Source organism: Ochotona curzoniae, unplaced genomic scaffold, assembly GCF_017591425.1.
Source record: "Ochotona curzoniae isolate NIBS_2020 unplaced genomic scaffold, NIBS_Ocur_1.0 scaffold_3208, whole genome shotgun sequence".
Lineage (NCBI taxonomy): Eukaryota > Metazoa > Chordata > Mammalia > Lagomorpha > Ochotonidae > Ochotona > Ochotona curzoniae.
In genome coordinates, this window is record NW_024467106.1 from 44,886,836 (window position 1) to 44,912,097 (window position 25,262).

Sequence of the window (25,262 nt, forward strand, 5' to 3'; positions counted from 1 at the left end):
AGTGGGGCGAGGAGGAAGCTGGCTATTGACAGTGTCCTTAAGCCTCCCACAAATAACAGCCATTAGGGGGAAGGTCAGGAGCTGAGCAGGCAGCTTGACTGAGGCACTGAGTGCCACTTCAGAAATCAAGAGGCTAGCAAATTTTAGAGGGAGTTTAAGTGGGTAATAGCCAGCAGTAAAGGTACAGTCACCGTTGACAATTGACTCATAGGGGTTTCTCTTGCTTCCCCCCGCCCCCACCTCAAGAATATTTTTATTGACCACAGGTGGACTTAATATATTTTAAGGCAACAATTCTTTGGGTCCTTGTTTGTTTCCTCTCAGATATTGAATTTGCTTCTTTTGAGACTTTTTTTTGTACTTAATGGCGGTGAACTGGAGGGAAGTTTAACAGAAAAGCTTTCAGGAGATGTCAGTTCTAGAGGGGAAGGCACATTTGTGTCAACACAGTGTACGTTTTCTCATCTTTTCTCATTGTCCGCTAATGACTGCGAGCTGCCATTGAAGCTCTTTTCTGTTTCTTTTGTTGTTTTAGAGAGTAAGGTTTATTGTGATTCTTTAGTTAAGAAGGAGCAAGCAGAGTGGTACATTTGTCCTCCGTGTTCGTAGGTGGTTGAAGATTAATGTTCCTTACATCTTAAGTTTAGGAAGGATGGCTTTTTCCTGCTGACTACTTTTATGAGGTGGCATGAATTTAACTTTCCATTTTGAAGTTACTGTTTATGTACAGTGCATTTTGTTCAGTTCTGCTTTTCCATAAATAAGGTAGATAAATACTATCTAATAAATAGATGCTTTGTTTTTGAAACTGGCTTAATTAAAAATATGACCTGCTATCAAGCTCTATTTCATCAGGCAGGAAAATGTAATAGAATTTTCCAGATAGATCATGAATGAAAAATGTTTTTATACTCATTACTTTTTGCCTGAAATGGTATAAGCTTTTTTAAAATCTTCCCCCCACACATCTCTTTCTTATTTTATGATTTAAAAGGATACTGTAAATGCTTCATCCAGGAACTTTAACAAAAGACTTTTCCCCCTGCTGTCGAGCTTTAAGAAAAGGTGTATTTCTTTGCTTTGCCATCATGTTTCTCATTAGTTAACACTCAGTTTAGTAATTAACAGCCTGAGGTAGTAGATACTAAATAGGAGAGTATGTATTTATTTGGAAATGTTTATTATTCGCCTTGCATGTTATAAAAGCCACTAGGTTTACTTATTTGCTCTGTGAAGTGTAAGGTCAAGTATATATATATATATGTTATTTTCTCTAGGAGTTTGTAGGTGGTTAGAAATAGCCCAGCACATCCTCTATGACCTTAAGGAGCTAGCCTTTAGAGAACGGAGCCAACTTTACATTCTCTTACAACTGAATTATTTACTTTTTTCCAGTGCAATTAAGGAAAAAAAAAATTGCTCCCCTAGTTCTACCTATGTTGAAGCCCAGACTGGTGTCAGATACTGTATGTTCCTTGAGAAAGCATTGTTGGAGAAATTCCTGGGAAGGGCCCTACTTTTTCTGCTTGCCCCACGTGCTCTGTGCATGTGGCGCTGCCTGGAGTGAGCCTCAGTGTGGAGCTCCCTGGTATCTGGAGAGGGGTGAGCGCAGGGTGTCATTTGGTGCCTGACAGTGGAGCAGTTGACTCTCGCGCTGCTATCCAATGACATGCAGTGGCTCAGAGTTTGAGGCTGACGGTTGGGTCTCCAGTGCTGCCTGCACACCTGACAGACAGCTGTTAAACCGGGCAAAGGCAAGCTTGGGGAGTCACACTCTATGCATAAATGATAGGGATATCTGTGCAGAAGGTGCGAAAGAAGCTCTGACCCCCCCCCCCTTTCCTTCCCCCAAATCTCCCCCTTCCCAAATGAAATGCACACTCCAGCCAGCTTCTCAACTGCACTACCCTCCTGCTACTGGCTGCCAAGAGGCTCAAAAAATCCACCTTCACTTTTCAGTCAGAAGAGGCAGAAGTGGATGTGAGAGAAAGAGACACCCTCAGAGACAGAGAGCCAAAGAGGACGAGAGACTTGACTTTAAGAGACTCCTGTACTGACAACTCCATGCAGTTCGCAACCAGACCGACTCCGGCTGAACCAGGGTTCATGGGGACATGGCAAAACGCTGACACTAACCTCTTATTCAGAATGTCCCAACAGGTAAGTTACTTTATTTTTTGTTGTTGTTGTTGTTTTGCTTTATTTCTGTTGCTTGGCTTTGTGTTTTGTTTTTTGTCTAAGAACCCTCGAATTGTGACCTGCACTTTTATTTCTGCTGGTTTTTTGTGTACATAGATACGTCTGGCTATTAAAGGCGATCACTTTATATTCAGGCTCTGTTTTGTCCGAAGTGCTAGTACAGTGTGCAGGGTTCCTGTTTGGGCTCCCCGGGGCTCCTTCAAAGAAAAAGGGGAAAGCATACTGAAGTCAGAGAAAGCGAAGGCAAAGTTTTACAGTACAACCTGGGTCATAGAAGACTTAATTTATTTCTTTCTTTGTGTTAAAAAGAGAGAGAAAGAGAGCCCCCCGCCCACACACCCCCAGTATGAATCCCGCGAGCAGTCAAAAAATGTAGGGGCCCCTCTTAACAGCTCCACTGTCTTCATGTGGGGGAGGCAGTTGGGAGCCGGGATTCAGACCTGAGTACAGGAGGCTTGGCAGGCTTTGTGGCCGGCGCCGAGGGGTTGGTGGAGGAGATGGCGTGTGTGGCCGCAGTGCTGGCTCGGTACTCTGGCTCCGTGTTCGCTCCTGAGCTTCCCAGGCTGCCCACCCGCCCTGCTCCTGCTCCAGCTCCCGCGCGCTCACCCACCGGGCTGGACTGCGCACCCGTCCGCAGCGCACTCACTCTTGGGCGCAGCCTCCGAGTCCTCTCCAGAGCCGCTCCTCCATCCCGGCCACGCCGGAGAGGCAGCTTGGCGTGCTGTCCCTGCCCGGAGAGCCGATGTAGGAGCGGGAGGCCAGCGGGAGCTGATCATTAATCACTGAGCCGCAGCTCGTACCAAGCGCTCCGTGATACGTGCCCTGCGCGCCCGGCTCCTCTTGCACAATTGCTGGCTCTGCAGCTCCACGGGGGAGCCAGGGTAAAAGGAAAGGAAGGGGAAACAACCCAGAAACTTTCATCTTGGACTGTGCTCAAGTGAGGGAGGGAAGTTCCATGGTGCCTCCCTCTTAGATACGCCTTGCTTCTCAGAAGCCTACAGTAAACTCACACAAAGCAGGAGTTAGTTTATCATCCACATTGCAAGCAAGTACTACTGACCATACTCTTGCACTTGAAGTTTAAGTAGTTGGGGACTGTTAAGAAACAGATACTGTACCACACAATAAAAAAAAAAAAAAAAAAACAGCTGTTTTTAAAAAGCCTCTCCTGCTCGTCAGAGTTCATAGAATTTAGTGCTTTGACTGAGATATTTTAATTATAGTTGCTAGAGAAGGGAAAAGAACAATTGGCCGGACTAAACTACCCCAGGTGAAGAAATGCATGTACAAAAGACAGTGCGAACAGCCAGGATTTAGCTAGCATTTTTTCCCCACAGTTCTAGAGAGGACACGGGCATTTGAATAAGGTGTATTTTGACATCCTGTAGAGGGACCCTGATTACTGCTGATACAGTAAACTGGGATTAAAATGTGATCAACACAAACCCAATAATGCAACTCTGCGTGCAGTTTCCCATCCTTGCAAAGTTCATTGCCTGCGGAGATGCTCTTGTTGCTACCGAGTATTTATCAAAGTGTGTGTGCGTGTGCGTGTGTGTGTGTTCCTGCCTAGGTGTGCATCATGTGGTTGGAACATGGTGGGTGTTCACTCATTTTAGGACTAAATTACTTGTGCTACATGTTCAAGATTAGGCATCACCTTTAGAGTTTTCCTTCAGTTAGGAGAGGGTGTGTGTGTGTGTGTGTGTGTGTGTGTGTGGTGTTTTGGAAGGGAAAAATAGTTTAGGTCTCTCTCTAGCTAAAAAAGAGTTAATAAAACCAGATAGAGATAATGATCAGTTGATGAATGGTTATTGAACCACGTAGATGTTGTGAGATTGCTTCTTTGGGCACTAACCCATTCCAAGTAGATTTGAATCTAAGTAGACTGGAAGTCCTGGATAACATTTCAGCTTAAAAAATAACAATAAAAGTAAATTACATAAAATATATTAGAATTAAGAAAAATTTGAAACGTTTCAGACACAAATCTGTTCAACTAAACTGTTGTGATGTTCTCGATTCAGCTGTTGCCTGGGAATATAAGGATTTTGCATAGATGTGTATGTATGTATATGAGTATGTGGGCATTTGGAAATATATGAAAAGAATGGAAACACAGGGAACCAATTTATGTTCGGTGGTGGCACATCATACTCAAATATGATAGTATTTGTTATGGTATAGTACAACAAAGGGAGAAAAACACAATTTTTAAAAAACATGAATGAACTTTTAAAATGTGTTTGTTATTTCTGGATTTTTATGTCATTAATGATCCCTCTCCTTTCTTTTTTTTTCTGTCCTAGTCACTGAATGCTTACCTTGTGAAAACCTTTAGTGTGTGTAAAAGACAGTATGAGTTTATAAATATTTTTCCTTTTTTGCAAAAATAACATTTTGGTGAGTGTTAATAATCTGTAATTTCAAATGATTTTTTAAATGTAAAAGTATATGTGATATATGTTGAATGTGTTTATTTTTCTTACCTGTATTTTATCATTAATGCAGATTCAGTGTGTATGTGTGAGTGAGTGTGAGAAAGAAAGAGAGAGGGAGAGAGAAGGAAAGAGATTAGTTAAAATATACTCATCAAGTCAGCTTTTGTTACTGGTAAAAGTTTGATTTAATCAAGCCTGCAGAATTTTATAAATTTAATTTCCAACATATACAATTTTTAAGATTATGATTAATTTGTAAGTAAAAGTTTATGTCATATATTGGATATATTTTTTATTTCACAATTTTAAGGAAGTAATAAATGTATCTCTTTGATCATTTCTTTTAGCATTGGAAAAAGCTAGTTAGAAATTCTAAAAGGTTTTAAAGCTGAAATAGAAAATGCATTTCCAATATTTTATAACAGAAAAACTTACAGTGAAAAATGGCTCATGATACTGAAATTTAATAATCAAAGTTGGTGTCTTCTAGAGGTATATCTAGGAAGGACGAATGTAAAACTGCTGGTCTTTTGTTTCATATAGGCAAAGTTGAGATCTGTTTGTACATTGATCTTTCATTTCTAATACTAACAAAAAGACACCATAATCTGAAGCCAGGTTAGCTTTGTTGGGATTAAGTATGTGCCCCCAAAAGTTGGAGACAGACTATCAGACTGCATTTTCCTGCTTCTACACTTTTTCTCCTACCTTAAAGTAAGATTTCCTCAGGATTCACTTCCTTATAGATGGAGGAATACTTGAGAATCTTATATGGGTATTCCTCTTGACTTTCATAAAAGAAGTGTTTTGGATCATCTTGGTCAGTGACAGGTGGATAACGGCCAGAAAGCTCTCGCTTTTCTTTATGAATCTACAGTTCGCAGTTCGCAGCCTCACTTTACTCATGTTAACCTCTTGAGGTCTTGTTAGTAACAAAATTAAAGCTTGCTTTTGTAAAGTGTTTTTAAAATCAGGGTTGACCAGTTGATCTTTTAATTTTTGTAAATGTGTTATGACTCAAAGAGAATAGTAAAATACAACTTTTGTAACTATCTCAGCTGTTGGAGTAGTCTAGTATGCTAAAAATCTTCAGAAAGAAAACCATGTAGCTTAAATGGCTCTACTCATATTTTACACATCAGCAGGGGCATTTGCCTTCTATTACTGATGAGGCATGTTTAACCTGTTTCTGGTGAAGTATATATCCCTAATAAGGTCGTTTTTCATACTTGAGTGAAAAACTGAGTTGGAATTATAAATGACTCTGCATCATTATATAGTAATTTAGGATTCACCCAATGATGTAACAAAATTAACAACATAATTTCATTGTGAAATTGTGTCTTATTAAAGAACAACTGCCTGACATTCTCTTATAGTTGCTTTATTTAGCTTCATGCAAATATTATTAGTAGTGACATTTTTCTATTGTGCATTAGATTCTCTCATTAGCATGATGTTTTAGTTATCACCAGAGAAATCATTTTCTGAATAGGTGAGGGGCGAACCAAGAAAGCTAAAAATTAAACCAACGATTTACATGAATAACAGGGTGTCTGCTCACCAGAGATATGACAGAGGAAAGCAAAGTTTGTTACTAATATAAAATCTAGCACTTTTCAGGAAAAAGATAAATAAAATATCTTGTAAGAAATATGTAATAATATTGCTGTAATCTATTTGAGTGCGTACTCAGAGGAGTATGTCTTCTAGTCATCTTGTGAGTTTCCTCTCCTCATACAGGCAAACACAGGCTCAGTATGTAGAATCTGTGTTTTAAAATGAAAATAATGGTTTTGTCTGACTTCAAAAAATAATTTGAATATTTATCTCCTAATAATTTAGAAGGTACATAAACAGGATTTCTTACAAGTCGGTTGCCTAATTGTCTGTTGTGGTTCTGTTCTTTGTAGCGCTTATATTTTTTTTTTTCCTAAATTCTATCCCACTCAAATAGACATTCCTTTTAACATAAGGTGTATGTTCTTATTTAATCAGAGTCTTGAGTAAAGCATTGATAGTTAATGGTCTTTGAAAATGACTTTCACTGCCAAGCATCATCCATCCCTAGGTTTCTTCCTGCACTATTCTCTCTTCGATTTTTTAACTCTCCTCCTTCCAGCTGAACTGTTAGGATAAACATGTTTTACTAAACATGATTAAATTTAAAGATTATGGTGTTGATGATAAGTAATTGTATTAGGAAGTTTATGTGTCTGTTGAATTGCAAGGTTGCTGCTTTCAATTTAGGTCCCCTAGTAATTTGAATGATAATTTTTTAAAGTTTTAATAATAGATAATTTTTTAAAGTTTTAAGTCTTAATATCCACTTTGATAAAGCAACACTAAAATAGGAACATTTTGTAACTGTTAAAACACAAATTGTACCATAGAACCAGGTGTTTGTATTCTGGCCTATACTTTGTAAGTCTGTGGATAACATACAGACTTCATTTAACAGGGAGTGTCTAATTTGTACCATGGTACACGCACATGTTGATGCAAATAAAACATATACACACTTATTCCCAGGTGTGTCTGTGGTATATTTAAAAACACCATTCACAAATTACAAGTTTATTTTCAGTATGATACACTTAAGTGAGTTTGAATGTAATAGGTGATCATTTTGAAATGATTTACTTTCTCAAACATCATCTACAAACAGGCCCATTGTGTTTTCATAATTTGTCAAGTCTCTTTTGCTAAGGTGAGTCAGATAAGTGCAGTTGAAAAATAAGTCCCTAAAGGTGCAGATATCTTATCTATAATTGTAGGTATTTTTATAATTACATTTATGAGCATATCTTCACGTGCAGTGATAAATCCCATGTGTAGTTGTATGGAAATTGATTAATGCAGTGACATGACAGATTTGGGCTACCACAGCAGCACATCCTCCCACTCCTGTGTCAGAGTTAAGAGCCGCGGCAAATCCTCCCTAACTAATGAGATGCTGAGTAAGGCATTTCAGCAAAGTTGGGGCAAAAGTGAATGGGTCACAGCCAAGGCAGGATTGCGAGGACTCCAGTGCTCGTGAAAGCATCCGAGACTGCCAGGTCGTTGTGACACAGGGAGCTGATTCCAAAGGAACAGTCTGTTACAGATAGTGAGCTGGCGTCATCCACTTCAATGAAAAACAAAAATGCCAGTGCTTCTTCCTCTCACTCGAAGCAAGCTACGTTGGGCATGCACCCGATACTCTTCTGTGGGCACCTGAGACGATTTTCCTTATCAACGTGCGTGGCTGGTGATTCTGTGCAGCCAGAGAGAGACTTTCTGAACTAGGAACACTTGATTACAATAGAGCTGTATTTATGTTAAAAGAAGTGAGTAGAAGAAGTTGGAATTTGCTTGTACCTTGTGTTCATATTTTGAGCCATTAGGTTTGGATTATCCTGAAAATTAACTCCTCTCTTTCCACAGAGTACAGAATGCTTTGTAGAAACAGGGTAAGCAGAGTGAATGTGGAGGAGTTTTTCAGAGAGAGGAGTTTTCTCTGGGACTCTCTGCTTGTGATTGTTGAATAAACCTGGGTGCCATGGTTCCAAGGTTGCTTTTCACGTGAGATTTGGAACCTGGTTTGTTGTGTGCCTGGCATGGGATTCCTGACCATGTTAAAGCCCTCTTTGCCTTGTATCATACGTTTATGCTGCTCGCTGACCCCCCATTTCCTTAGGCCTGGGGGGTGGTAAATAATTGTTTGAGGCCCTAGAAAATGAATGCCTGGGCTCACACCTAGGCAGATGCCATTTTTGTTTCTAGAAAAACAGCTGGCATCCACATTTTGCAGGGTGAAGCTCATCAGGCTGCGTCTCATCTGCTGCCCGCATGGGGCTACATGAAGAAAGGTAGTCAAGGACACTTGCAAGGTACATTGAGGCCAATTTTTGAGCTTTAGAAAAACAGGCAAAAATGAGGAATGACAACCTGGAATATTGTAGGTATATATGAAAAAATTTAACAGAAGGATTTTTTTTTTTTTACCCTAAAAGATAAACTGGTAAATGTGCAAGGAAAAATTAAATGAAAAAGAAATTCTGAGAAGCTGAAGCTTTAGGAAGTTTTAATTTGTGCAGATGGTGTCTTGGGAATGAAGCCTGGGGCTGTGACATCCAGGGTGTGCCTGCTTCCTCAGTGTGGCTGACCTGTGCTGCCAACTGCCTTTCCAGGTATAACAGTAAGTTTAGAGAATAGAAAAAAAAAACAAAAGTATTGATTCTTTTTTTTTTTTAATTTGTGCATTCCCTGTAGGAAGCCTAGCAAATTTCATAGTGTGCATTCAAACCCTCAGGTGAAAAATTTATGACGGGAGTTCACTTGGGTGTGGACAGTGTGCAGTGTCGTTCTGTTCAAACACCGCGTGTAGCATTTGCTGCCGAGTGCAGACATCAGGAAGAGAGAGGAAACACCGTGTCGTGACTTCATTCACAGAGCTTTCCTTAATGGAAATGCTCCTGGAAAAACAATGCGCTACGCAAACTGCCTAGTGCAGCAATCACGTTCGCAGCTTATTAATCATCATTCCAATTAAAGAAAAAAGAATTGATCCTTTAACAACAAAATAATGTCCTTTTGTTTTTTTCTTTAATTAAGCCCATCAGTTTTTCATTTCTCTCTGTAAAGAAAATGGAAATGGTCTTGAACAGTAGCAAGTTACTCATGAAGCAGCTAATTCTCCTGAGCATATCTGACATCTTATTTATTCGGTACTTTTTAACTGTACCGTTGTTCTTGTTAGTGTCTGGAGGGTATACCTGTCATTGGGGGAGGGGCCCACTTTTCAATCTTCTTCCTGTTTCTTGGTAGATATTTACTTAATGACCCAAATACAAGGTGAATCTGTGCTTTTTCTTCCTAGTTCCCTTTGCAGAGACATCATTTCTTTCCCGCTTTATTCTCCTTTCCCCTCATTTGTCTTACTCTGAATTCTTCCTTCACTCATTCTTTTCTGCCCCCATTTATAGCAACACAGTAGTAATGGAGGCAGCGTAGTAATGTAGTAAAGAATCCTTTGCCAATTTTTGATCTTGGCACGGGTCTTGGGAAGAGGTGCCCCCCTCAAATGTGGTTCCCCCGAGTGGTGACAGGAAGACTGTCCTGAATCTTGCTGGAAAAGATAAAAAAAAAAATAAAGTGTAACCAGGGCCGGGCTTATCATTCAGAGGCGTTGAAAGGCAGCTCAGTGTGATCCTCAGCCTGTGTAAGAAAGTACTTAGCTGAGGAGAGATTATGCTTTCCTTTTTGTCCTACTGTAACTCTTTGGTTTATCATTTTGTACAATGAGCCTTTACATGAGAACATTTCCAGGTTATCAAGGGCAAAGCAGTAGGTAGAAGGTACCTCTATGAGGCAAACTGCAGCGAATAGGAGTTAACTGCAATGTTTGTGAAAGGAATGGAGAAGTTGGCGGTGTGGAGGTTCGGGACTGATGTGGTGAAACTGAAATTTAGAGCACGCAGTATGCTAATGTGTGAGCAGGATTAACGGCTGTTTTATATTTTAACACATTTTAACTATCTCGTAAGGCATAGATTCTGTTGAGATGGACAACATGGAAAAAAATATAGATTTTATATAGGAAAGCCATCACTTCTGATATCATACCTGCTGTGCTTTTATGTGACTGCCATGAGTTGTTCAACTTTATTGACGTGTCTTTTAGAGGTTCTCTAGGCAGTTTCTCATATACCTGAACTAGGTGTATAAAAAGAAACATTTTAGGATAATGAGTGTTTTACATGACAAGAAATAATGACTTTCAGCTGGTTTAACGTATTAGCAAAGCTAATATTAAAATGAGAACCTCCATTAGCAAGGCTTTAATAATGTTTTCCCCCCTTCCATTAAATTTTAAGAAAAAAATATCATCAGCTTAAGTCATTAGCATGGCTATTTGCAGCACCTAATCAGGCACAGATAAAGTAGGTTGCCATCTCTGTGCCAGTCCCCTGGGGCATTAGGTGTGACTGGGATGCCACATCTAATGCAAGACATGGACAGTAGGTACACAATGAGTATATTCACATGAGTGAGAAAGCCTGAAAACTTTCTCTTTGTTGACCGCTTAGCAGAACCTAACTTGGAGTCAGCCAGATTAGTTACTGAAATATTGTATACTGTTTTCGTTATTATTCATTCTTTTTAAGGTGTAAATGTTGGAGTACAAGAGAGTCCAAACTGAAGTCTTCCTCTAGACTTTGTGGAAGGACTTGCTCTCTTGCTATGGAAAATGTTATAAGTCTCTTATTTCCACATGTCACCTTAATATGTGGTACATAGAGCCATAGATAGTGTATACCACTTTCATTGATTACTTGATGACAGTGAAGTGATTGCTTTCTTGGGGTGTTGAGGTTGTGTTAACCTCCCATGAAATGAGTGAATAGATTTCCCACCCACAAGAGGCCCTCACCATCGTGGGAAATCTCATGACGCTTTATAAGACATTGCCTTTTTGTCCTTTGAATGTAACTTTCATGGTGAAGTTTAGGATTATTTCATGATTTGTCATTGTCAACAGGTGTGAAACTAGTTTCTTTGTCTAAGTTTTCTTTTTAATTAATTGATTTGAGAGGCAGAGCAAAACAGAGAGTTCACACCCTGGATGCTCACAATGGCCAGGACTAGACTGAGGAAAGGAATTGGAAACAATTCAGGATTCAAATGGGATCACAGGGATGCAGCGGCATGGCAGGGTTTATCACCTGCCGCCTTCTAGGATCACATCACTGGAAGCCAAAGCCAGGACCCAGAACCAAGCATCCACCCAGGTGCTCCAGCCATCCTCATGGCAGGCTGTATGTCGGCCCCTCAAATCAGTTAGAGGTTGTAGATTGTAATGGTCAAATGAGAATTGAGCTAAGATAGAGACATGAGGATGACTCAGACTTTAAGCATTTTATCATTTCTATTCCCAGCCACTTTACTCTGTTTTCTTGCTTTGAATAGTGATCATGGCACTGCCAGCATCTGAAAATATGTTGTCAGCCCTATTATCCACTAAATAGTTTGTGGTAGAAAATAGTTTTTCCATTTTTACTCTTTTCTTGACATTTATTATAAATTAACTACAAACAGATAGAAAGAGTGAGCAGTCCTGCATCTGGGAGCACTTGTTTCAGTAGCCAGGGAGCCAGAACCCTGGTTTTATACAGGTGAGATGTGTTACAGGAAGAGAGACTTTGTGCGTTTAATGAACCCAGCTTGTCTGTCAGCTTGTTTTTTCATGCACTATTGTTCAAATAAGAAAAAGGAGAGTGCTCACAGCCTGTGGTGAGATTAGAGTAATGAAAATGAAGTGTTAATCTGTTGATAGGAAGCACATCCCATGTGCTGCATCCTGGGCCACATGCATATTATGTATAATATATTCCAGGTTTTCTCAGAGAAGCTTGGATGCTTATATTGAAAACACCCTTTTGGTTGAAGTGCGAAGTTGGTTGTTTTAGCTTGTGTAAATAGTTGCTTTAAACAACTCCTTAATAAACCCACCACTTCATGCTGTCTTGAGTTTTCTGATCAGCTCTTGGTCCTCAAAGTGGCAAGCTGAGTGTACTTTTGATCTGCTTGTTTTTACAAAAGCAGAATGCCGAAAGGATCCCCAGTGTAAACCTATCCTGAGATAGGAAGGAGTTAAGTGAGGGTGGCACCTGCCTCCCTTGGGACCATTCATGAGATAAGCATTCCTTATCTCATGCTTTATTTTTCGTCTAAAAACAGTGAAGTGCAAACAAAAATAAAATCAGGTGTCTTTGACGATATGTAATATTTTCACATGAGAAGTCCTACGAAAGCTTTGGTTATCACGGGTGAAAGATAATTGTGTTTTTTGTTTTGTTTAGTTTTATTTTGTTTATAAAATTCCCTCTGTATGATGCTGTCCAAAGTTAGTCAAGGTAGATGTAATGAGGTTTACTTTTCCTAGAATACATGTAAACCAATAATTTTGCGAGGTCTTTATTTTAAAATATCTCTAAAACGCATTTAGTCTGGTAGCAAGATATTTTAAAGAAATATTGTGAGCATCGGCTCATGACCTTGTGCAATCAGGGTTGTCCAGTGAGATCATCATCAGCTTAAGCACCTTAAGAAATGACTTGGAAAGAAGTGGAAAAGGGGTGCAGAGTCATAAATTAATAACTGAATTCCAGGTGTCTGTTTCTAATTGCTCCAATTTCAAACATAATGAAAATTAAGGAAAAAAACTTCTTGAAAGGAATATATCACAGTGTCAATAAGATATCGGCCAAAATACACATTTATGGAGCTGATACACATGGCGTTTTCTGTTTGCCTGTCCGCCTAGCAGGTAGGGAATGCAGCATGAACATCATGATTTTGTGAACTATTTGCTTACAGTTGTTTAAGTTGTTGAGAATCAGAGAATTTGGGGATTAAAGTCTGACTAGAAAATAAATTTGGCATATGTCCAAGGATTTAGATATGGATGGAAAATATGTTTCTCTTAGGAAGGAAGCAACTAAAAAAAAATCTTTCAAGCAAGTAGACCAATGATGAAATATAATTTTAAAATACTACACAGATCTAAATTCTGGTGTGAGAAGCTGACATGTAACTGGCTGTAACCTGCTTAATATAATTTGTTTGATATGTAAGTGTTTCTTATAAGGGGTAGCCTATTTTAATGTAGTTGAGGAAATGAAAAGATGTTTTGCTCCCCTAAACAGGGAATTTTTAATTTTCTTGTAAAATTCACTAGTAGAAACGCTGTGTTGTGGCTCATTGGAAATAGTAAAATGTGAGTGATTTGCTGCTTCCACTTGATTTCTGTGCAGAGTACAGAAATAGAATTGGATGGGTACTTTGTTGTAGACATCTGCTTTTAGGTAACAATCATTTTTAAAGAAATATGCCTTGACTTTTTGGGTCATTTGAACCTGCAATAATGTCTAATTGTAAGTATAAATGTCAGATGATGGTATACATGTGGAGCTGGTAGAGAGCAATATTTGCTGTGATAATATTCGTGCAGTGTAATGTTGACTTTTAAAATTTAGCTTGAAGACATATCCTATTTTCATGATAGGATCCATTTTCATTTAAGTACATGATCTCTCTAGAAAGGATGTACAGAAGTGTTAACACATGAAGGAACAGAATATGTGTAGATCTGAATAATAGCTTGTCATTTGTTCTGGGCTGCAATAAAGAATGTGGCTGATTGAAAACCTATGTAAAAGTTTGTTGTATACTGCTAGGTCATGGGTTCTGAGTACACTATGGAGGCATTTTATAAATTATGAAAGCTCTGCACTTAAGTTTTATTAACAACTTCAAACCAGTTCATTATATGATGCTGTATAAACACGAGAAAGATGAATTTTCCAGTTCATTTCCAGGATACCCTTGTCCTTGTCTTCCATGAACTCCACAAATTCTTCTTGGACGATTATGGCATTTAAAGATCATGGTTGCCTAAGAGGGCCATGTAGAGGCAAGGAAAAGGAAGTGGGTTGAATGAGCCTAGTGAGGACCAGAAAGCCTACTTCCCAGCCACACAATGAGGAAGTTGCTCCTTACTTCCAAACACTTGTTGCCAGGTGGAAATGCAGACCTCGTGTTTCCAGAGGCTCTTCTTCTTTTTAAAAAGAAGCCATAAACCCAGATTTTTATGTGAAATATACTGATTTTGAAATCTTGGCAACCTACTCAAATATTTTAAAAACTGTGTGGTCCAAATGAAACTCCTTTGCAGGCTGTATTCAACCCATTGGCTGCCAGATAGAAACCTCTGTCTTAGATAATGTTTTAATGGATGAAGATAATAGTTTCATGGTGTGTGATCATTCATCTTGGGAATTCCCCACCAGGATGAACTGAATTCTTCATTTTTTTCCCCCACAATTAAAAACAAAGTTTTATAAATATTTCTGATGTTGATAGTTTTATTGTATAGGCATTGTGTGGATAACCCATCACTAGAAAATGAAAAATCTAAATCTAAAACAACAGATACAAATAAATATGGAAATGGAACAATTTTAGAATTACAAAGAAAGGAAAGGAAATTTCCAGATTCTGAAAAGCATTCCATGGTTTGTGTGAGTAACTGATGTAGATGAAAATCTGAATTCAACTACAAAGTCTTTTCATCTCACCTTTAAGCAGCAGATTCTTGGCCCTGGATCTTTGTGGGATTGCTGTAATTTACCAGGCAATTGATTGTGATGTCACGAGGAAGAGATGGACCACAAGGGGAAAACTTTCCCATACTAATTCGTGTAAAGCCAATATTTTATGCTTGCTTCAAGAAAACATCATCTATATTGTATAAGATGACGTTTTCAACATCAGTTTATATTTTTTGAAGGGGTACTTTAAGAGAAATAATCTATTCATAATTGAAATTGTCCAGGCAAATCAGATATCAACATTTTCAACAGAAGAAGTAATTAATTGGTTTGAATTTCACATTGAAGGTCATCTTGTTATTGATTTTCGTGGGAACAGGAAAAAAGAACATCTTGTTAAACTGATTTCTGCAAATGGCTCTTCAGTGTGCCTAGGTTCTGTCGAGGACCTGGTGGAGTAAAGACATTGAACAGTGTCATGAACCAGTCAGAAGCGAGCCATCTCTGTTGTAAGCACAGCAAACTTGTTGACTTGCTTCCAAAAATGCAGAGAAGAGCTGAACTAAAAATAAAGTTCAGAGATTAATACTTTGAGTTAGAGTAAGTCTGGTATTCCAAATCAAATGCTGGTGTAGTTCTAAGAAAGCACCAGTAAGCATGTCAGCATGATGCTGGCATCCCATGTTCTGGAAGTTAGCATCAACACAGCTGTGACTTAACACTTTCAGAAACATTTCAACTGGGAATTAGATAAAATATCTTTAATACAGGGGAGGGAAACATTGAAGTGAGGTGGTGGTAAAGACTGAAGGATGAAAGAATGTGTTCTTTGATATGCTATTAATTTTTATATAAAAATATCTGTCTTGTGTTTGATAGAGTTTTATTGTTCTGTGTGCCAGGCTGTTTCAACACAGCCACTTCTCTCTCTCTCTTTCTGCTGTGTTTATACTTTATGAGAATGGTATAATGTGAAGGTAACATGGACTAAGTGGGTGGCAAGCATTATGCTTTTCTAAACCAGAAGTATTTTAAAGTTAGCTGCACTAACCAAGTTGGGAAAGTCATACAGCTTCTTCTTATATTTTAACTAGAATTCTTACTAATAATTAGTAATAATAATAAGGGGTGAGTCCTCCATTCTAAAAACCCTGGAGCTGTTAATGCAGTTATTTCCAGGTTGACACACTTTGATGCAGGCAGGACAGTGGCACCAGCCGTCCACATTAAGCCTTAACATTCCACAGAACCATTTCACATTTATAATGAGCTTCAAAGGCCACTGGTCCCTAAGAGAATGTCAAGTTTAAGCATGTCACTTTGCCACAGTCCCAGTTAACTTTCTTAAATCATACAGCACTCATTCTAGCCTGCTTTTCTCTAGACAGGTGATCCTAGGAAAAATCGCACAGCTCAGATCAGGGTCATTTTTCTTACCTACTGTTGCTGGCCTCTTGAAATGTACAGATGCAAACCTACTATGGCAATAGCTAGAAACCACCCCCACCTACAGATGCAAACCTACTATGGCAATAGCTGGAAACCACCCCCACCTACAGATGCAAGCCTACTATGGTAATAGCTAGAAACCACAGCCACCTAAAAAGCAGCATGGGTCACAATTTGTTTAAAGGTCCTGGATGATGTTAACACAGCTCAGCTTTATTCGTAGAGCTCAAGTTACTGATTCCATTTTGCCCACTCCCAGTTGGATTTTCATGTAAGCAGAGAGAGGGTGGAGGGGGGCAGGGGAGGACATGTCAAGTTGCTAATACCATCCGAATAACATGAGTGTTTCTCACCACAGAAGGCTGACAATTTAAGGAAGACTTAGGGACTGCTCAGCACTGTCTTCTGGTATGCTTCCTCACTTGTTAAGGAACAGGAAGACCCTATTTCTTGAATGTGAAGACACTAGCCTTTTGGAACCCCCTCATCTTCAGTTCCTATCTCAGTTAATAAACCATCCCTGTCTGTGCCTTGCATCTCAGAGATGGGACTTGACGGACCAGTCAGCATTGCAAAGGTCACCCTAAAGCTATTGACAGAATACACTGCCCTTTGTTGCTCAGTGATGATAATGCTACTGTAGCAGTTAACTAGATGTATTAGATGGAGCTACTTTTCCAGAATACCAAATTACCTGTTTACTTCCTTTAAACACCTGATAGAATGCCCACTCACAGGCTGTCTCAAGTGGAATTTCAAAAAGATCTTAATGATACTTGAAATAGCAGTGTTTTGGCCACAAGAGTGATAATCTTTGCAGAGAGTATGTGTCAGTTGTGTTTTGTTGTTTTTGTGGAAGCACTTATAACGGATATCCATCTTTAAGAATTTTTACTCTTGTCGAAAAATAGCAGTGTTCTAACGAGCATGAGAATTCAGGCTTTTTTAAAATTCTCCTAATTTGTAGGCTGTCTTCTGTTATAGCCACTACAATTTAAAATCATTATGAAAATGAATTTTTTAAGGAAAAATGACACCTTTGTAAAATTGTATCTAGTTTCCTGCAGAGAGATGTAAAGTGTGGACATCATTAGTTTGACTTCAGGTTGTAGCTTTATTTGTAGTGCCAAATGGGTTTCATAAGATTGCTTTGGTACCTTTAAGTTTGTTTCACAGTTTGCTTCGAACAAAAATCATATTCAGGATTATACAGGGATAATTAATATATGATCCTGTTACTTGAATGAAGCCAGAGAACTGTACTTGAAATAATTTTGTACGTTACGCGTGGAAGTTCATTTTGTGGCACTCTGTGCACTTTTCAAAGGATTGCTTGTATCCAGGGGACAGGCTAGAAAAGGCTTTCCTCTGCATAAGAAAGAATAAACATCCAGAGTGTTAGGGTTCTTCCTGTGAGCTTCACTGATTGTTTTCACTTATGGATTTATTTCAAGCTAAGTACTTTTCTTAAATGTTGCTTTTGCCATATATTCTTCTCTCCGTTATTTCTGCTTTGTCCTAAGCAGACTGGATAAGGAATTTCAGTGTTTAAATGTACTTCTTTGCCTCTCACAGTGGGGGAGTGAAGACTTAGGGAAATCTGTTTAATTTAGTATTTATAGGTCTCTATGCATAGGAGAGATTCTGTCCTGCTTTTTTCCCCATGCATCCATTCAGTTGGGTTTTTTAAGCTAAACATGCACAATAAAATGAAGTCAGTGATTTAATGTTTTATTGCAGTAATTCAATAACCCCATGAAATGAATCAAAATGATTTAAAATCTTTAACATGAAGTTCTGACACTGATCGTTTTATGATTTAAATGTTTGTTGAAAGGACTTTCTTTTTCTTTTACCTAGATGTATATTTATCTTAGAATAGTAATCACTTCATGCTGTTCATTTTATTTTATAGGTGACCCATTCTCCAGGCCTTTAAAAAAAAAAACCTTGTAAGTGGATGTAAATTCCATTTTAATTAAGGCAGTGCAATCTAATACTGCAACTAGCTAGGAATAGAAGAAAACATGCTGCAAGTAAGTACAACCCAAATCAACCATAGCCAGACAATTCCCCTGATCTGTGAGCAGCCCCCTTCCCCACCTCTACAATTAAATGGCCCTGTTGTTCTGGAGTTTCAACAAGACATTTAAGGTTCATTTTAAAAAATGATCATCCTTTACAGGATCCTTTGCTTTTGCATTTCTCTTTCATTCTTCGTCTGGCCACACAGCTGTCACTGGTCTGGGAGAAAGATGGGGGAAGGGGAGGCAGAGGAAGCCCTGTTCAAATCGTGTCACGTAGCACTAATTCATCTGCTCTCATTAGAGGGAGCGAGGGACAGCAGTGATGGCCGAGAGCTGCACTCCACACATGACACGCGAACAGTTTGGGGAATAGAAAATTGCTTTCTCAGGAAGCCCAGCCAATTAAGGACTTGACCATATTGAATGTCAAGTGTTAATTTAGGTTTTTCTTCATTCTCCCAGTAGTAATGCGGGTCCTGTGATGAGCAAATACATGTCAAGTAAAAGTTGATTGCATGAAGGACCTGGGTATTATATGTCACTGACAAGTCACAAATGTACTGAAGCCTTTTAACCCCTTAGGTGAGTGTGGTGGGGGAGAGACCAGGAGGACAGGGATTATTGGTACCATAATCATAAGAATAGGTAGTTCCTTTGGGGAGTGGGGAGGGTTTAGATGGGACTGACAGGAATGGTAATTCATGCAAAAACTGGGGATAGGATGGACCCTCCTCTGAGGGTATAAACAGAGGCCCCTTGCAAAGCACAGAGATGCACCATTCTTTCCCAGTGCAGGCACACTGCCTGGATTATATATCCCTTTCCCCAAGATGGGTGAAAAAGGAGCACACTCTTATGTTTTTGACCCAGGAAATTCTTTATCAATAATCTCCTTTGAAAGAAAGCAAGCATTCATTAAAGAATTATAATGTTTGGAATACTTTGATCCTTTGGCTCCGTGTGGCTGTACAATTTATTGCCTTTATAATTCCAATTTCTAATCAAATATTGTAAAGAAGGGAGAAAAGGACCCTGCATAATGCCACGTCATAGGAAAGATGCTAAGCATGTTGAAAGAATGTTTGCTGTCTGCCATGAGTGTCTGAGAGATGGTGTTGAGCCAATAGAAGCTGGTCGAAGGTCCATCATTGTCGTTCATTTCCTTTATTCCTGGCCCTAGAAAGAGAATGAATCAGGCCTCAGTGAGTGAGATAACTTTGCCTTTTTTTCAAGTACATGTTGAAGTTGCCTATCATGTATAGCATCTCATTTCCATTCATCAGCATTCATTTACATATGAATGTCTTGAAAAATAAGAGAATGTCCGTTTCTGTTGCAGTTGTACATGTGATCCCTGCAGTTTCCAATACTGCTGCTGTGCGCAGTCCAGGCAAGCTTGGAACAGTTAGAGGCTGGGCTGTTTCGTTTTTTCTTTTAGTTTCTTACATAAATAGAACCACTGTTCTATCTTTGAAGATATGATCCTAATTAAACATTTTATTAAAACATACTCTCTCCTGTTTATTGCAAAGTTTAAACACATTTGCCTGTGTGTGTTGACAATGTTTACCCACTGAAAACTTGAGTCTGACAATGCTTTTATGTCCAGAGCAGAAATTACTAGCAGAGTTCGTCTCTTCAGGTTAAAGATATTATGTTAAAACTTAACTGAATTTGCATTAAGGAATAATTAGGAAATAATTCCAAGAATTTGATGCTTAATAAAAATTGTTTTTATTAAGAAAAGAGAAACGGTTCTTATTAGTCTCTCGAATGCTGTATTGGACTATCAGTTCTTTAACCCTTCCCCGCCATGTGTCAAAGCAAACCAAACAAAATGAGCCAAGCTCTTGGTTCCTTTCCTATTCTGATAAGCGCTGCCTGTGGCATTGCTTACAGGTCAATTGCAAGCCCAGTTGTCAGCAGCTTCTCTTCCACTGGGTGCTCCCAGAGACATCAGTAAGTTTCTGCAAAGTAAATTCTGATAATGGCAATTCAGGTTGCTGATTCAAGTTATTCCTTCTTCTCTGTGTCACTTTTGACTGATGGCACCTAGTGCAATCAACCCCAAGCCAAGAGGACCTTTCTATTGGCTGCTTTAGCAAGGGGCCCAGGATAAATCCCTTAGGCCCTTCCTCCTGCCACCCCCCCCCCCCCCCAAGACTTCAACCTGATGGAAAGCAGAAAGAACCACTGCACTTCCTAGGACGGGCTCTCTTGCTAAGCCTCTATTTCCCGGTGGTGAAGCTGAACTGCCTCCCTTGGCATGCGTTCTTGATAAATTTAAGAAGTCAAATCGCTGACACAGATAGATAATCCAAGTGTATAGGGTGAAGAGTTATAAATTAACACATTATTCCCTCTTAATGTGAAATACTTGAGAATGCATTTTCTCAGTCCCCTGACATCTACCCAGTGAGCACTTGCATTGTACTTTTCAAGTGGCATTGATTTGTTAAAGCGCTGAATTAGCATCTCGGCCAGCTGCCTGCTCCGCTGCAGCCATGTCACAGGGCTCTGCTCGGCCCCTGCAGTCCCCTCTTTTCTTTAAGCTTCCCTGTCCCTCCCTTGCTGTTTGCTCCTTGTTTTTTCTCCCCATCTGTCTCCTTGTGTTTCCCCGCTGGTACCCTCCCTATGGCTTTCTTTCTAGTCAGTTTACCTGTCACTACGTCTCAATGCTTTTACTTCCTTCTCCCTTTCTGATTACCTTTTTGGCTCTCGGTTTCCCCTCTAGCCATGTTGTAGGCTGTTAGCTGTGCATCCCTCTGCCTGGTCCACTCCATCTCTTCTCTTCCCCTCTACCTCCTTTCACCCCGCCCCTTGTTTCTATTGAGCCAATCCTGTGGTTCCAGATGAAGGCTGTCAAGAGGAATGAATAAATGCCTGCCCCCCCCATCAGATGTTCTTTATATTAGAAGTTGTTTTGCTTTCTAGAAATGAAAAAGTAGTTTATAGAAAGTTCAAGCTATTTCTGAATGTCGTTTAACCTAGCAAAGTTTTCTTCTGGCTCATGGAAAATGGAAATTAATGGTTATCACAAACCACCTCAAAAGTATGCAGGGAAATAAATGAGCGGTTCTGCAAAACTTGTGGATTATTGCAGCTTTTCATATTTCATTGAAGTTAGTGCTGTGTCTTACTTCTTTGGTGGCTTTTGTACTCTTCTAATTCTACTCACTTAAATTGGTACAGCTTCAGATAAAATATCTTCGCATTGTTCTGTTTTAGACACCTTAAAATTTCTCATGACTAGGTGATACACCGTTGTACCCCAACAGTGGATAGATTGTAAAATTGATTGACAGTTTGGAAATAATGCAAGATAGCTGTCCTCTTCTGTAGAGATGTCTTTCAAACTTCCAGAGGTTTCAGAGGACAGGAAATGCTGTTGAAGGAGCAATACTGGTTGCTTGTACAAGTTCGTGGATATCTCTTTTTAGATACTAATGATTCCAAACACTGGACTCACTATGTTCAGTTGGGATCAACAGAAAAGTGTATCCATTTGAATTTAAACAGAAACTGTCTTCTGTAATTTTATCCCATGACATATTACATTTATGTTTTCTTCAGGTGGGGAGCATTTACCACTAATAACATCAAAATTGGAATTTGTATACCCACATTGATGCTAAATCCGATTACTTGAAAAATTCATATGTGTGTATTGCTGTGTTTTGATAATATGAAACCAACAGCTGGATTTCAACATTAGCATCTTACATTGAAAATATTTTACAAAAGTTTTTGTAATCCTTGCATGTTGGACTGATTTCCCTTCTTCATCAGATATAACTTACTATTTTAAAAATTGCTGTCCTCTGTAGAATTAGCAGGACTTGGCTAAAGTGAGGGGTTAGAGTGACTTTTCAAGGCATGATAATGTCTGTTCAAAAGAAAGGAAAAAGTGTTTCAACTAGGGCTTAAAACTAATTCCAGTTACTAAGGAGATAAAAATTACGTTAAAGTAGATGATTTGGGTTTATTTTATATGTGCATGTTAACTTACTTTGAGATCATCATTTTGTATTTTAGGGTATTCTCAGTTGAAGTAAGATGTTCCTCATTTAAAAGTGGACATGGCCTCACTCCAGGAGATTAAGACTGGAATGCCTGCCTTTTCCAGCAGGGATAATTACAGCTCACCTGGCTGGCTGTAGCTGGGGGTCAGAGCCAGAGCAGGGATTTGCGCTTTTGAGGTTACCATACAGTGGAGGAATACTAACAGAAACTGATGGGACAAGGTTGAAATTGAAAGTGTCCCAGAAGAGCAGAGTTGCTAATGAGAGCGATTAGGGAAGGGGGGAAAAAAGGGAATCTGAAAAGCGTGCTTTGGTAGTGGGGGAGAAATTGAGAATAAAGAAGAAAGGGATGTTGGAAGGTCCAAAATTATATTCTCTGATAATTTTCTTATCTAGAAAGATTAGTGCTGTTATAATGGGTATGACACTAGCTCAAGAACAGATCTAAAAATTCCTAGAAACACTTGTAAATCTTTCATGTGATTTTAAGTGCATATATTTTCCCTTGTTCCTTGATTTGTCAGTTACATTAACTTTGAAGATAGAACTCTGTACAAATACTTACGACAATATAGGTGTTTTTTTTTTTATCTGAAATTGCTGTGTGTTTTGTGATAATCTGTTAGTCACATAATATGTGTGGGTATCTTAAAATTTGTCACCTTTGAATTTTTCTCAAGTTCTCAGGAGAAATCAATGATTTGTTTCTCTATTTAGTAAGTCTGCATCAAATGTCACTCAATTATAAAAGCACTAGCACCTATGAAAATTTGTCCCCAAAGCAAACCAAAAATTTTGTCCATGATCATAGCCTCATTATGAATACAAAGGGGCTGTTTGTTTTTCAGAAAACCAGAAATAAAGTGTGAAAAACAATCACATACTTCAAAGAGAAAGCATCACTCCTTTTAAACGTAAGACACTGCATAGTAAAGGCAGTAACAAGAAAGCACCCTTTCCCCCCTGCCCTAGTGCTGGTGAGAGGAAGCAGCAAATGACCGACCTGGCTTGTGGCTGTGCACAGGTTCCAGGGTGACACATGCTTCACCGGCCTGTCACAATGAGATGGGTCAGAGGTCATGTTCAAGCGCAGGGTGTTGCTGCATGAGGCTAAGGAAGCAGAGGTGGCCTCTCATGCTCTGTGTGTGGGTCTGTGTACTCCTTTCCCGTCAAAGCTGGCCCAGCGCAGCCAAAAAAGCGGTTCCTTGGCAGGGTTTAATGGCAGGATGATGTAGTCTGTTGTGACTAGTGCATTCCTTTCAGGTTAAACTAGGGAAATGGCATTGTGTTAAAATTCCAAGTCGCATGAATGTTTTATTGCCACAGTGCATTTAGCCCTCCAGGGGAGTGCGTGTGGCAGCGGCGGAGGGGGTGGGGGTGACTTAGAGACTCAGGAACTATCAGAAGAACACTTCCCTTGGAAAATTTTACCTACCAGCATGAAGTTGATTTGCTGTGATGGTCACTTAGAAGGGTTTCGCTTTTTCCTAAACTCTGACTGTTTAAAGTCTTGAAGTCTGGACAATTAACAGCTGAAGAAAATATGACAAGACACGCAAGACACGCGCATAAGAGGTTGGGAGAGATAGGAGGAATTTGCCAGCTCTAAGCTGGGCTGCCTGCTTGTGTAGAGGGCAGGGCCAGGACCTCCTCCCCCAGCCTCCGTCCCTGTCCCCCCTTCCCCAGGCAGTGTTTTGCTGTCTCTGAAGGCGGGGACTGATCCGTTAACCTTGCACTACTAACAGGAGGCTGCGGCAGTTCATGGTACCGTCTGTTACCGTTGCTACTCCCTCATTCCTTTCCCGTGGCTGCTTCCTTTTTTTTTTTTTTAAATCATTTCTCTATAATAACGGTTTATATTAGCAGAGGGATACAATTTTGGAATGCAAAAGGTCCGAGTTTAAAACAAAACAAACTGAAGTATGGGTGCTGTTTTTTTTTTTTTGGCACTCAAGAGGGGCTGAGCTAAATCATTCTAATTCTCTTGCAGCCCAACTTTCTACTGTGATTTGAAATCAGGAGTTCTGGAAATGGGGCAGTTTAAAGATGCACGTCTTCTGGATTGTGGGTCTTGTGGAAGGACTTTGTGAGTGTACACAGGCACCCCCAGGTTCTTAGTGTGAATGCCTGAGCTGTGCCCTTGGTGGAGTCTGTCCCCTCTCCCCTGCAGGCCCTCTTCACGGGAAACCCTGGCCTTCTCATTCACTATGTCAGTTGTAGTAGGCTTACATTGCTGACTTTGTGCATGCCACATATACCAGTCCAGATTGTTTCATGATTTGCTGGAACTCAGGTCAATTTATGACACATCAAAGTGTGGGTTATGGGGGGAAAATGTCTTATTTTTGCTTTGTGCTTTATAAAATATTCATGTATCTGCTTCTTCCCAATCTGTAGAAGTAAAAAAAAAAAAGTCTGATTACCTAACAGGGCCAACACAGGTTTTTTTTTTGTTTTAGTTTTGAACTATCGTTCTAACTCTGCACACTTTGAGAACCTTAGTACTTGTCTTCATGTTCTTGTAAGATGTCACTTCCCGTTGCCTAATAACACTCAACTACATATGTGTAGTTGCACAAGTGTACCTGTGTGGCTAGGTAGGTACGTACTTTGGGAATAGACACATAGTTAAGAGGAAAGCCATAGATGCTAAGCTAAGATGATTTTCCATAGTATATAACAGAAATTTAATTCAGAAATATTGAGTACAGAAAATTAAAGACTCAGTGGGTTGGTGTGCCCTGTGTATATAGTGCTAGGTGCATGATTTGTGCACTTTTATAAAATGATGATTTTGTCAGGTGATGCCTTCTGAAGTAAACAGCTCAGTAGTGTTTGTATGATGGTTTATTCTTTTTAGGCATATCTATTGACTTTGTTCGTGGGAAATCAAACCAACAGGTAGTCAACTCTACAACAAAATCAAGATTTATGTATGATTTCAATTTAAAATTCATTACATTGCTGCTTTTACATTCTAGAATATGTTTACCTTAGAAATTATTTCTTTTTTACTCTTATAGGTCTGCT

At 39.3% G+C, this 25,262-nt stretch overlaps 1 protein-coding gene across 2 annotated transcripts in view; it reads left to right on the forward strand.

The window, feature by feature from the left end:
- The window catches only part of BNC2 (basonuclin 2), a 423,821-nt gene that overhangs the window by 133,993 nt on the left and 264,566 nt on the right, over positions 1-25,262 (forward strand). The window contains exon 4 of one of the 2 annotated variants that reach the window (XM_040962742.1): positions 1,960-2,160. The exons of the other annotated variant lie outside the window; for it this stretch is intronic. Within the exon in view, the coding sequence (XP_040818676.1) occupies positions 1,960-2,160 (201 nt within the window). The remainder of the gene's footprint in view (positions 1-1,959; positions 2,161-25,262) is intronic. 2 annotated transcript variants of the gene reach the window in all.